The sequence below is a fragment of the Myotis myotis genome, unplaced genomic scaffold, assembly GCF_014108235.1.
Source record: "Myotis myotis isolate mMyoMyo1 unplaced genomic scaffold, mMyoMyo1.p scaffold_m19_p_1, whole genome shotgun sequence".
NCBI lineage: Eukaryota > Metazoa > Chordata > Mammalia > Chiroptera > Vespertilionidae > Myotis > Myotis myotis.
Window position 1 is genome coordinate 127421997 of NW_023416313.1, and position 13963 is coordinate 127435959.

The window sequence follows — 13963 nt, forward strand, 5'->3', positions numbered from 1 at the left end:
TAGGTTTGGTCAAGATCTTTTTCAGTTAAATTTTAATATATGGATTCAATTATCAACCAACTTGGAATAGCTCTTATTTTAAAACCCACATCTCAACATGATCTGAAATTTCAGACTACTGCGAGGGCCCTGGTACACTCAAGTGTTGAGACCCACACACTCAGAGCCAAGGAAGGAACAAGGACAACAGTCTACAAACCTAATGGGACAGACAAGGAGCTTAAATTCGAAAGAAGGACCAAACTCAGAAACAACAGCTTATATGTTTATTGAGCTACTAGAAACCAATCTAAAGCATGTGCTTCTGCTTCTAGAATCCCAATACTAGAAATGAGATGGATCTTTGAACGAAGACCAAGGCCGGCCTGGATTTAAAACCTACAAGCTGCCAGACACACATTTATTTACTCTGTTCCCCATAAAGTACATGTCTGCATTCACTTTCCATGCATGGAATGCCACAGTGTGCCAGGGGCTTTTCTGCTGGAAGCAAATTCCAGCAGGTGATAATTATGCAAGAAGTTCATCAGAAGGCTGATGAACCTTGGGGCTTCAGCAGGGCTGAAGATCTGCATATATTATTGCCTGCTGCCAGACAGCTGAGGGCAGTTCCCCCAACTTGATAATACTTTAACTTTGATATGTATATCTGCTTTGCTATAGGGCAAAATGTGGGAAAAAAAAGCCAGGGGTCTGGAGATTTGGAGAACTTAGTCACTAGAACTAAGTTTCCCTCTGGCACCCCAAAATGCCTTCCAAATTCATATTTCTTCTCTAGTCTTGTCATTCATTTATGCACAGCCCTTCTCCAGATTCCTGAACCCTTGTAGATGCGGAAAAGACTCCGGCACTTTTCTATGTATTTGATTCTTATAGTCAAAGAGTAAGAGAGGTTAGATTGGAAAACAGAATTTGGGGTAGAGAAGGGTGCAAGGCCACATGGTTAGTGATGGACTCGAAATGAAAACCAAGTCCCCACGTCAGCAAGCCTTTGTGAAAAATGTGAAGAGGAGCTTCAACACCCAGGAAATACTAGTATTTGGTGGAGACTAAAGGTGCTGGGACATCTTGGGCCACCTGTCCCTTTGCTACCTACACCATCTGAGCCATGCTCAGTGCAGCTTGCTGCCCTCTGGGGACCAGCCTTTAAGGCTTACAGGGCAGCTCTGGCATCCACAGCCAAAGACAATGAACATAGGTACTTTCATGCAAAATCTTTATTTGGAACATGTGTGTCACTGAGCAGGTCAGTCATCCTGAAATAACAAGTCTTTACATTATGCAGAGAAATACAAAAGCTCCTTGAAGACATTCAGCTGCCCCTCTGGCTTCCACAGGGGAAAGGGACTAGTTGGGGGAGCGCTCCTCCTCACCCCAAATGAAGGCATTGGGACAAATAGCCAGACTTGCCTTTGGGTTAAAGTTTCAGTCAGAGGCCACAGCACAAGGTCCTTCTTGTCCCCTGTACTAAACACAGCTTTGACAGGGGCTCTCAAAAGTCAAAGCCAGGAATGTGCGCACACGCACACTCTGCCCACCTCGCTGCACTGCCCATCTCGTGGCACTGCTGATGAACTTAAGGATTGTTTCCACGGGCAGTTTGCTAGACCATACAGATCTGTCCAAAGGACTTTAATCTGAGTTGCAGTCTTAATCACTCCTTAATATGCAGGCTGGGACCATTCTTTCTTTAATGTTATTTTATCATCTTCCCTGGGTGAGTCCCACAGTGGACCAAACCAGAGTTTGGGAAAAGGACCTCCCACCATGCAGATTCTTAAAGGTCACTTGGAATGTGTCTCTTAAATCCTGTCCTGAGTAGCAGCTCTCCTCCCACAAACAGATGTACAGAATCTGCAATGAAAAGCATAACAGAAAATGCATCTCCCCCCTAAGCCTACTCTAACAGCTTCAGTTCAAGAAACATACTCCCATCCCTCACTCCATCCCTTACACTTCATGCCTCCCGCAGATGATCTAGCAGAACAATGGCCCAAACACAAAAGTAACTGCCTACAAAAACTTAGAAAACTGGAAGTGTTTCTCTAAGCTCAGATATTTAGAGATAATTCTGCTGCACTGGTCAGTTTGCAAGATGCTAACCTGATACTTAACTGTGTATTATTTAACCATTTTAAACAAAACAAAACAACAAAATAGCCAAAACACATAAACATAATCCTTGGGGACCAGATGAAAGGTGGGTTAATCTTATCTTCCATCGGTCTCTTCTGCTCAGAGCTGGGAAGTAGTTGTGTCAGTCGTGGATAGGGCTCAGCATTTCTGCTCAGAAGCCCTTAAACCAAACTTCTATCAGAGTAAGTCCTTTTACTGTCAAAAAAATGGTCAGGGTCTAGTTTTACAATCATTGGAGTTTATGCACTTGAACTTGCATTAACACCAACCTTTCACCAACAGTCAGAACTTTTGAGTAGCAAAATTTCTACTTAGATTTTCCAAATGAATCAAAACCTCAACCTACATTTCTAGTATGGACACCAGGATCTCAGAGTAGACACATTTTAAAGTGACTTTTAAAAAAGAAACCCAAATAGTTAGAAACAACATGGAAAAGGATTCTGAACCTGCAGTCAGGGGCTGTACTTCTTTTAAGAAATTTTCTGGGGTTTGCAGAAACAAAAGATTGAAAATGTTAATAAAGATATTTGGTTTTCAATCATTCAGAAATTTTCTTTAAAGAAGTAATTAGAGCTATATACCAATATTTCCCCTACTTTTACCATTAAGAAATACAAATACATTTCATACATAATTCCTCATATAATTTTTAGTTCAAATGGTCAAAATTAGAACTTTTAATTTAATTTTATAAGCCCTAAATTATTAAACACCAAAAGTTAGTCAAACATATGAGAAAAACAGTGACAAACACAAAATACATTAGTTATTCAGCCACAACTAATAACAAAGAGGTATATATGTATGAGCAATAGAAGTAATAAAGAATAACTATCATTAAATTCAAAACCTCTGGGAAAGCTATTTCTGATTAGACTGTATTATTTATCTTAGAATACACAAGTTCAAAAGTCAAATTTTCAAAGTTACTATATTCAAGCTGGAATCCAGAAATTAAAGTTAGAAGTATAAATATTGATAATTTCAACTAAATTCAGAATGGTTTCAGAAAACTATAATAATTTAGAAAACAAAATAAAAGTATCAAACATAAGGTACATTAATTTTTTTTCTCTTTAGTATTCTTCTCTTTCTCGTGAGGAATAAACTAAAATTTAATTCTTTTCATTAAAAGAAGTCTTTATATGGGATCAACAAAATTTAGAAGGAAGTCAGAACACAGTTCAAATATATGTATGTATATATGTATGTGTCTATATGTATATGTACATATATATCTGCATATGTTTATATATATGTATATATATAAACATATGTATATATAAACAAATGTATATATAAACGTATGCAGATATATGCATTTCACTTGCATTTAAAGAGGGAAACATGTAACCGGCCTCATTTAGTTCTACCAGATTGCTTAAGTGATTCACTGACCATGACAGAGTAATAAACCTCTTACTCACTAAATTTTTCCTGGGAAAAACAATCTAAGCTATGCCTAGCAGACACTCGGCCCTTCTCTTTGTGTTGTGAAAACAAGAGCCTACTACAACTTTTCACAAAAGCCCCAAATCAGGAAAGAAGTGGCTATGAGTAATAGGTAGGAACCAAGACTACAAATAAGTGTATTCGAAATGATTTTTCAGAATTATTTAGATCCTGTATTGTTTATTACAGTCCAAATACATGAAGTTCTTACGAAATAAAATCTTATGTTACAGATAAAAACAGGCCAGGAAAGCCCAGTCAGAATTGTTTTAGGGCCAAATTGTAGACCACCCAACAATTCACATTTTAGGAATCTGAAATGTCTAAAAATAGGTCAGGTGGTTTCTCAAAACAAAACAAACAAACAAAAAAAACACACACACAAAGGGGGGGGGGGGCGGAGAAAAGGAAAGAAGGAAAAAAAGCCCCATGCCCCTGACTGGTATGGCTTAACGGCTGAGCATCAAACCAGGAACTAAGAGACTGCTGGGTCACCAGTTCCATTCCGGTCAGGGCACATTCCCAGGTTGTGGCCTTGATCCCCAGTAGGGGGTGTGCAGGAGGCAGCTGATTGATGATGTTTCTCTCTCATTGATGTTTCTCCATCTCTCTCTCTCTCTCTCTCTCTCTCTCTCTCTCTCTCTCTCTCTCTCTCTCTCGATATTTAAAAAGAAAAAGAAAAAGAAGGAAGGGAGGAAAAGGGAGGGAAGGAGAAAGGGAAGAAGGGAGGAGACAAGAATCCATTCAGGAAATGTTAGCTAACAAGAATACCTACCTTACTTAGAAAGAAGGGACAAATGCATAAAAATGCATAAACTTTGTGCAGGATAATGCAATAGTAAACACAGTAGAATACATAGGCCTCATAATACTTTTGTAATGGCATATATATGTCTCTAGCACATTTTTAAAATATGCAGAGATTAAGTAAGGATCATTCTAGATAAAAATACATATTTTTAAAGGGTGGGGGGAGAAAAGCATGGTATCAGGGCAGACCCCCATAGACATACAAAAATGAAACTACACTTTTTGGTAATTCTAGTGGATATGGCAGCAAAAATTGTGGACATTGGCTGGTTTTGAGAGGATTATTTTCACATATAACCTTATAGTTATATTTGTAAAAAAAAAAAACTTTTGTGAAAAGTTTATTTAATCCTGTAAAATGTCTATATTGAGATCTCTTTCTAAGATAAAATAAAAATAGCCAAGTTGTGAGTGGGTAAGGGATATGTGCTTTAAAGCAGATGTGAACCCTCTTTGGGTCTCTCTCACACAAAGGGATACAGATTCTTAAATAAAATAAAACTCCCTTAAAAATCTGCCACCTAACAACTGTTTACATCATAGAAAAATAGCATTTTTGTAAAAAGAAATATAGTTACTTTGTTAAAATGGTCTATTTTAAACCAGCAATTTTTTTTCATATAAAGAATTTCTAAACGTCCATACAGAAAATAAAAATAGATAATACTGAGTGCAAAGCAGACATGGCATGTTTGCAAACGAGCAAAATGTTTCATTACAAGATAAATAATATTCTTAGTACGTTATAGTAAGTTTTAATCTTTTAGGAACTTAAAAAGATATTGCTTTTAGTCTCTGATGGCAAGTTACTTATAAGTGAAGTTACTTCCAGCAGCAGAAGGCCAAATTGATTAGAAATGGATCAGATATAGTCATTCACATTTCCCCTAAACTCAAAGTGCAGAAACGCTGTCCCAAATTCCTTTACATGAGCATGGACCATAGGCCCTGGAGATGTGAAAGGGACTTTATGACATTCACAGTCATTTCAAAAATCATTCACTCTATTGTCCATGTTCAAATTGTCACAGAAGCAGATTAACACCAAACATTTTACCAGTTTGGCTAAATCCATCATGCAGGAGAGTCCATGTGACTCTTCTAAACACAGGTATTAATTCTTCATTTGTAAAAACAGAGAGTTTCAATGGACTACTTCTTTACTTCCACAAAGCGATTCTGAAGGCATGACGAGTCTCCTGGTAGCAGGGGTAGTGATACCACAGAGCACTAGCAGCCAGCAGTTTCCAGCTGATACAGAACACTCAATTTGCAACTACGGTGGATGCACTTCACTGGCATCTCGTCACACCCGCTCCACTCTGCTAGGGTCATACGAATCTGTAAAAAAAAAAAGATAGAAAAGAAAATTAGTGGAATATTCAACTGGTCTGTTTCCTGTTTGATCCTCAGACCACAGATAAATATGTTTAGGGAGCAAAATCTATTTCAACAATCTTGTTTTCACTGAGTGAAAAACTATCATCATAAAGCTGTTTTAAAAGGACATGTATGATCACCAATGGAAAAATGTGAGTTGCTTAATATTTTGATGGTCTCTTCCTGCTGTTCATAATGAAATATAACTAACCTTAAATGTGATGCCTGTTAACCAGCAGTGGTGTGCTTGGCTGATACCAAGGATTATATAAATTTTTTGGTAAATTACAATTCTAAGGAAAGTTTGCTTTGCTGTGTGCATCTTCATGACTGAATGCTGTCACCGGAAAGGTTGAGGACCCTGAAATCCTGACTGTTTGGCCTCCTGCCTCTGACTGCCACCAGCCAGCCCAGGGCTGGACACAGGCCTGTTAGCACAAATCTTCTGGGCCTTTCCACACATAGGTATGAGTCTGGGCCACCCATGGACCCATTCTGTAGCCCACACTGGAAAATCCCAAACTGGGCCCAGATGTCCTAGATTTCCCAGACGGGACACCACAAAAAAAACAAAACAGCAAGCAGCAGCCCTAACCTGTCCTTAGTGCTGCAGCCGGTGATGCTGACTGTGACGACCTGGGAGTCACAGATCTCTGGGTCCAGGCAAACCTGAAGCTCACACATCTGCCTCCTATGGTCAGAAATTCCTGCCACAGCAGCTCAAAGGTTTTCTAACTTTTTAGGAGAGAATACATAAGAAATCTGGAAGGATGGTACAATTTGATAGTTATAAGAAATATTACAATCACTTCTCAAGTCATCTGGAGAACTGTATTATGAGCCCACACAGATTCCAGTGTCTCCAGCAGCACCTCTTCCTCACACCTGCTCAACTACAACATATTTACTGCATGAAGCCACCACTGTGACAACCGAGGCAGCATCTAGAGCACCCCGACTCTGACACTGCAAACCAATAGGGCGGTCTTTGCATTTGGGAAGAGGAGTTTGCTGTTCCTCAAACGTGATTCACTGCACTAAGTGCCCATCAGACTAACGCCAGCGGAGTCCCAAGAGCCAGTGCCTTCTGATTTCTTACCCAGAACACCATCCAGTGGGACGAGAGGATGTTAACAGCTGAGCACCACTATTGCGCTGCACCAGCCTCACCGGGAGCTGACTCTGATAGGGACCGCCTGTGAGCAAAGAGGTCTTCTTCCCCACTGAGAATGAGGTGGACGGTCACATATGGTGACTCTGGAAAGGGTGCACTGCAGCTGGTGAGAGGTGGGGAAGAGGCTGAGCATCTGGGAGGCCTCAAATCACATAGGCCTGGGCACTGACCAGCCCCTCAGGGCCAGGTACTTGGGGACACGTCCACAGAACGTGCCTGCACTCCAGAGCCCCACTGCTGAAGTTAGGGGCCAAAGACAGAGTGGAAGAGAATTCTGAAGAACATGAGCCCCTTCCTCAGGTCATGAAGCATCTGGGTCCATTAAAAATGAGCCACATAATATTATTTTACATTTTCCAGTAGCCACGTTAAACCAAATAAAAAGAAACAGGGGAAATTAATTTTAATGCTATATTTTATTTCACCGAATAGACCCAAAATATCATTTAAACAGGTAATTGATATAAAAATTGAGAAATTTTAGATTGTTTTTGTACTACGCCTTGAGCTCTGGTGTGTGTTTTGCACGTATGGCCCATCTCAGTTGGGATGAGCCACATTCAAGTGCTCAGGACCACATGCGACAGGGCTACCACACTGCCGCCAGGTCTAGAGAACAGAGAGGTTGTCTGAGGAGCTGGAATCCTGGCTCCTGTGGGCAATGTTTAGGTGAAAAGAAGTCACTAAGCCTGCCCCAGGGGATATTTCACATGTGACCACCCCCTTAAAGATGTGCTAATGTCTGGCCTTCTAATACCATTATGTGGCGTCACCAAACCTTCCCAGATTTTCCTCACTGCAGCCCTGAGGCAGTCTTTCCTCCACACGCACATTAAGAGGATATATGGAAGTTAATGGAACACTATCTGTGCCTGGGATTACATTGTGAATTGGAACATAATTCATCTAGTGGACATAGCATTCTGTTCCCTGACTTAGTTTTGAGCTGCTGATTTCTTAGCCAGTGCCCCAAAAGCCCACTGAAAAGATGTTAGCTGAAATGCCCATCTTTAAACTGAGATAAAGACACTTCATGATGATAGGTACTATAATACCACATAGATAAACAGATAATAAAATTCTGGAAGGTGGTGTGGGGGGGAAGCACTTATAGATAAACATGGTATATTCTCATTTTGAAATTCCATAACAAAATCTAAATTTGAGTGGGCTGTGCATTTAGGAGCAGTGAAGTAGTTCTGATACATTGGGGTGATGGAGGCAGGGGTGGGGTGGGGATAGAGATGAGGAGTCTTGCATTCAAAATAAAACTTAGCAAGCCCTGGCCAATGTGGTTCAGTTGGTTGGAGCGTTGACCCATGCACTGAGAGGTTTCGCATTCAATTCCCAGTCAGGGCACATACCTAGGTTTCAGATTCAGTCCCAGGCAGGGTGTATACCAGAGGCAGCCAATTGATGTTTCTCTCTCACTATGATGTTTCTCTCTTGGTCTCTCTCTCCCTTTCCCTTTCTCTAGAATCAATTAATGAGCATGTCCTCCACTGAGGATTAAAATAAATGAATAATAAAATAAAATTTAGCGAAAGTAAAACAAAGTCCAACTTTATCAGCAACAAAGCTTTATTCTAATTTGTAAAGCAACACTGAAGAGAAAATTTAACATTTGTGAAAAATTTTACTACCTCAGTCATATGATCTCTCCAAAGAACTAATTTGAATACTGAGGCCTGATGTCCATCACATGAAAGGCTGATGGAGTTTCACCTGGGCCACTGCACATGTAAGAAATCTTCCCTAGTAGTGTCCTGCTATGCAATTACTTAAGAATGCCTGGGGTAGCTGTCTGTCATCATAAGTTGCTCTCTGCCTTCAGATTTTTGGTCATTTTATTATACATTAACAAATACATCAGAAGAGAAGAAAAAAATACTTCTACTTGTTAGTAACTATGGTTAAAAAAAAAAAAAGAGGCCACAGGGGAGGTGTTTTTAATGGCTGAATAAAATTAAAATTGGCATTATCTCCGTGTTTTCAGATACCTATCCCATCCCATTCACATGTCAAATGGTAAGCTAAAATTGAGGGCGTGCTTTATTGAACTAGAAATTTTATCTTATAAAATACTACCTGTAATATGTGGCCATAGACTGGGACATAGAAATCTTTACAAACAGGTGTTTTACTTTAATAGGATTTGTCTTATTTTAAAGTCCTTATAATTCTCAGGATGAGGTAGGACTGATAAAATCATCCTAATTTTATAGATAAAGAAACTCACCTTAAAAGCTACAATGTCTTCTTAACTAGCACTTACACATGAGTGGGCATATTTTGGGGGGAACAAGAGAGGAGGAATTATGCTGAAGCCTAATAAATCCCCACACACCCCAAAATGGGTAATGTAACATTTTTCCACCATAATGGCAAAGGTTCTTGTCCTCAGCAAAGACCAAATTTGTCAAATGAGATGGTCAAAGAAGGCCATGACAAATCAGTTATTTCAATCATGTAGCATTTTGCATAAGCACAGAGCAACATTGGCTAACACTCCTAAGAATCATACTGCATTTCTGGGAAAATTTAAAAAGCGCCAAGTAGATGTTTTTGTTTGACAGAAATATTTGGATTCTTCTAACTGAAACAAGTGATCTTTTCCATCTACTTTTAAATTCTTGGATTTCATCCTTGCTTATATGGTTAATTATGACAAAGAAGGCAAGGATATACAAGGGGGTAAGGATAGTCTTTTCAATAAGTTATGTTGAGAAAACTGGACAGAGACATGCAAAAATAAGGCTGTATCATTTTCTTTCTTTTTTTAAAAAATATATTTTTATTGATTTTTTACAGAGAGGAAAGGAGAGAGATAGAGAGTTAGAAACATCGATGAGAGAGAAACATCGACCAGCTGCCTCCTGCACACTCCCTACTGGGGATGTGCCCGCAACCAAGGTACATGCCCTTGACCAGAATCGAACCTGGGACCCTTCAGTCCGCAGGCCGACGCTCTATCCCCCGAGCTAAACCGGTTTTGGCCATTTTCTTACACCATATTAAAAAAGTAAAAATGATTTAAATACTTAAATATAAGATTTGAAATCATAAAACTCTTCTAAGAAAACTGGCAGTAAACTATGTGACATTTATCTTAGTAATATTATTTTCTGATTTATCTCCTTGGGCAAGGATAACAAAAGAAAGAGTAAACACATTAAACTATATTAAACTAAAAAGTTTTTGCACAGCAAAGGAAACCATCACCAAGAGGAAAAGGCAACCTACTGAGTGGGAGAACATATTCACAAATGATACACTTGACAGGGGGTTAGTATCCAAAATATATAAGGAACTCAGACAACTTAACTCAAAAAAAAAAAAATCTAATTAAATAATGTGTAAAGGACCTAACTAGACACTTTTCCAATGAGGACATATAGATAGCCAACAGACATATGAAAAGATGCTCAACATCACTAATCATTAAGGAAATGCAAAATAAAATCACAACAAGATATCATTTCACACCTGTTAGAATGGTTGCCATTAAAAAAAAGATCAACAAACAACAAGTGTTGGCAAGGATGTGGAGAAAGGGGAATGCTTGTGCACTGTTGGTGGAATTGTAAATTGTTGCAGCCACTGTGGAAAACAGTATGGAGGTTCTTAAAAAAATTAAAATTAGAGCTGCAATATGACCCAACAATTCCACTTCTGAGTATTTATCTGAGGAAAACAAAAACACTAATTCAAAAAGATATGTGCAACCCTATGTTTACTGCAGTATTATTTATGGTAGCCAAGATATGGAAGCAACCAATTGATAGATAAATGGATAAAAAAGTTGTGGTACATATATACAATGGAATATTACTCAGCAATAGAAAAGAATAAAATATTGCCATTGTGACAGCATGCATGGACCTAGATGGTATTATGCTAAATGAAATAAGTCAGATAGAGAAAGACAAATACCATATTATTTCATTTACATGTGAAATCTAAAAATAACAACAACAAAAACAAATGAATACGCCTCATTTGGGCACCTCCAAACCCCAAACAAGGAAGGGGAATCTGAAGATCTCTTCGTAGCTCCTGCTGGGTAGCCTCAGGAAGAGGCTACATTAGCACCTCCTTAGATCCAAGAGCCAGTGTACCGAGTGGTCAGAGTGGGACCATCCAATTACAACTCCTCAGATCCATAAGGGACACACTCAGGGGGCAGACTCAGTGAGCACCAAAGCCCCACTGAAGCAAGTCTTGCTTCATAAGGGTGTCTTCAGCACAGAAGTTCTCCCACCATAGACACAGTTGATTCTCACAGCCAATTGGCCTGGAGGTCAATTCCTCCCAGTGACAACAACAATCAAGGCTTAACTACAAGACTGTGCACAAAGCCCACAAAGGGGTGCACCAAGAGTGTCCACCTCACGTAATTGGGGAGGCTGAGCCACTGGACCCTATAGGACACCTAGCACACAAAGCCACTCTATCAACACAGGGAAGCATAAAAAATGCGGAGACAAAGAAACAGGTCACAAATGACAGAAATGGAGGAAAGGAAACGACTGGATATAGTTCAAAACCACACTTTTAAGGTTTTTCAAGAACTTTCTAGAAATCGCCGATAAATGTAGTGAGACCCTTAAGTAATCTAGTGAGACCCTTGAGGTTATGATAAGGACCAACTAGAAATTAAGCATACACTGACTGAAATAAAGGATATTATGCAGAGTTCCAACAGCAGACTAGAGGATCGCAAGAATCAAGTTAAAGATTTGAAATATGAAGAAGCAAAAAGCACCCAACTGGAAAAGCAAAATGAAAAAAGAATCCAAAAATACGAAGATAGTGTAAGGAGCCTCTGGGACAGCTTCAAGCATACCAACATCAGAATTATAGGGGTGCCAGAAGATGAGAGAGGGCAAGATATTGAAAACCTATTTGAAGAAATAATGACAGAAAACTTCCCCTACCTGGTGAAAGAAATAGACTTACAAGTCCAGGAAGTGCAGAGAACCCCAAACAAAAGGAATCCAAAGAGGACCACACTAAGACACATCAAAATTACAATGCCAAGAGCAAAAGACAAAGAGAGAATCTTAAAAGCAGCAAGAGAAAGAAACTCAGTTACCTACAAGGGAATACCCATACGACTGTCAGCTGATTTCTCAACAGAAACTTTGCAGGCCAGAAGGGAGTGGCAAGAAATATTCAAAGTGATGAATGCCAAGAACCTACAACCAAGATTACTTTATCCAGCAAAGCTATCATTCAGAATTGAAGGTCAGATAAAGAGCTTCACAGATAAGGAAAAGCTAAAGGAGTTCATCACCACCAAACCAGTATTATATGAAATGCTGAAAGGTATCCTTTAAGAAGAGGGAGAAAAAGAAAAAGGTAAAGATACAAATTATGAACAACAAATACACATCTATCAACAAGTGAATCTAAAAATCAAGTGAATAAATAATCTGATGAACAGAATAAACTGGTGATTATAATAGAATCAGGGGCATTGAAAGGGAGTGGACTGACTATTCTTGCGGGGGGGGGAGGGAGGGTGTGGGGGATGCGGGAAGAGACTGGACAAAAATCGTGCACCTATGGATGAGGACAGTGGGGGTTGGGGGTGAGGGCGGAGGGTGAGGTGGGAACCAGGTGGAGGAGGGGAAAAAAGAGGAACAACTGTAATAATCTGAACAATAAAGATTTAATTTTTAAAAAAAGAAAAATCTACACTAATAAAAGAGAAACATGGTAATTGGCGTACGACCGCTACCCTTTTCATTGGCTAATCAGCGAGATATGCAAATTAACTCTCAGCCAAGATGGCGGCCGGCAGCCAGGCAGCTTGAAACTAACATGAGGCTTGCTTGCCTCAGTGACAGAGGAAACCAACGTTCCCCGCCTGCGGCTGCCGGCCTCTGAGCCTGCAGTTTAAGAAACATTGTCCTCTGAGCCTGCAGTTTAAGAAACATTGTAACGGCCGAAACCGGTTTGGCTCAGTGGATAGAGCGTCGGCCTGCGGACTGAAAGGTCCCAGGTTCGATTCCGGTCAAGGGCATGTACCTGGGTTGCGGGCACATCCCCAGTGGGAGATGTGCAGGAGGCAGCTGATCGATGTTTCTCTCTCATCGATGTTTCTAACTTTCTATCTCTCTCCCTTCCTCTCTGTGAAAAATCAATAAAATATATTTAAAAAAAAAAAAAAAAGAAACATTGTAATGAATACCGCCGGACTCACAACATTGTAAGCAAAGGCCAGAAACCTACTTTCAGCCGGGTGGAGGTCTAAGAGCTGGAGCCAAGCCTCAAGGTAAAGCTGGCCCAGAATAAAAAAAGAAAAAAGAAAAAAAGGAGCGGTTAGGTTCAAACCTATTTCAAAACAAGAAGAAGCTGAAAGAAATACTGACATTTTGAACTCTGAAAAGGGAGATGTTTAGATGACATCTCTCCTTATGGAAAAGTAAATAAATAAATACACCCTTGGATTTCAAAATAAAAAAATGGAGAAGCAGGGTGGGGAACCACCCTGCTGGGGCAAACTGGAAGGAGGAGGGGCCTGGCTCAGAAGGTCAGATTGGGGTCCTAGGGTAGTGGGGTAACACTCATCTCAGGGGGTACAGTTTCAGCTTACTGTGAAAAGGTCTGAATTAATGAGTTAAGGTTCCCCAAGTCTGTGGTTTATGATGCAGACCTTTGGATAACTACCTCAACTCATCTGATCATTTTTAAATACATAATTGATAATCCCCAGCTCCTGAAGAAAGTGTCTGAAACAGCGATGCCAAGAGTTCTCCTGTCCTGTTTGTGTCATAGTTGAGATGATGAAATTGTGTTTGAGGAAAATCACTGTTGCTGTCATTGGGGACCTGCCCTGGCTTTATGAAACAGAGAAGGCTCTCAAGATACCTTAAGGTGAAAGGATGGAGAGGCCCAAACGCCTGCAGAATGCTGTTGCCCAAACTGAGTCGCCTGGGATTTCAAAATCAGAACTTAGGGGCCTTTAAAGAAACAGAGTTAATGAGTGGACTTTTAGGAGTG

At 39.9% G+C, this 13963-nt stretch overlaps 1 protein-coding gene across 4 annotated transcripts in view; it reads right to left on the reverse strand.

Moving 5' to 3' along the window:
- Positions 1-4204: 4204 nt before the first annotated feature.
- Positions 4205-13963, reverse strand: part of JCAD (junctional cadherin 5 associated) — a 52846-nt gene continuing 43087 nt past the window's right edge. For 3 of the 4 annotated variants that reach the window (XM_036351783.1, XM_036351772.1, XM_036351795.1), the window contains one exon: positions 4205-5742. In XM_036351783.1, coding sequence (XP_036207676.1) covers positions 5708-5742 — 35 coding nt within the window. In that variant the 3' untranslated portion in view covers positions 4205-5707. Of the gene's footprint in view, positions 5743-6376; positions 6513-13963 lie in introns of all 4 variants that reach the window. The other variant, XR_004974301.1, reaches the window with a different exon arrangement.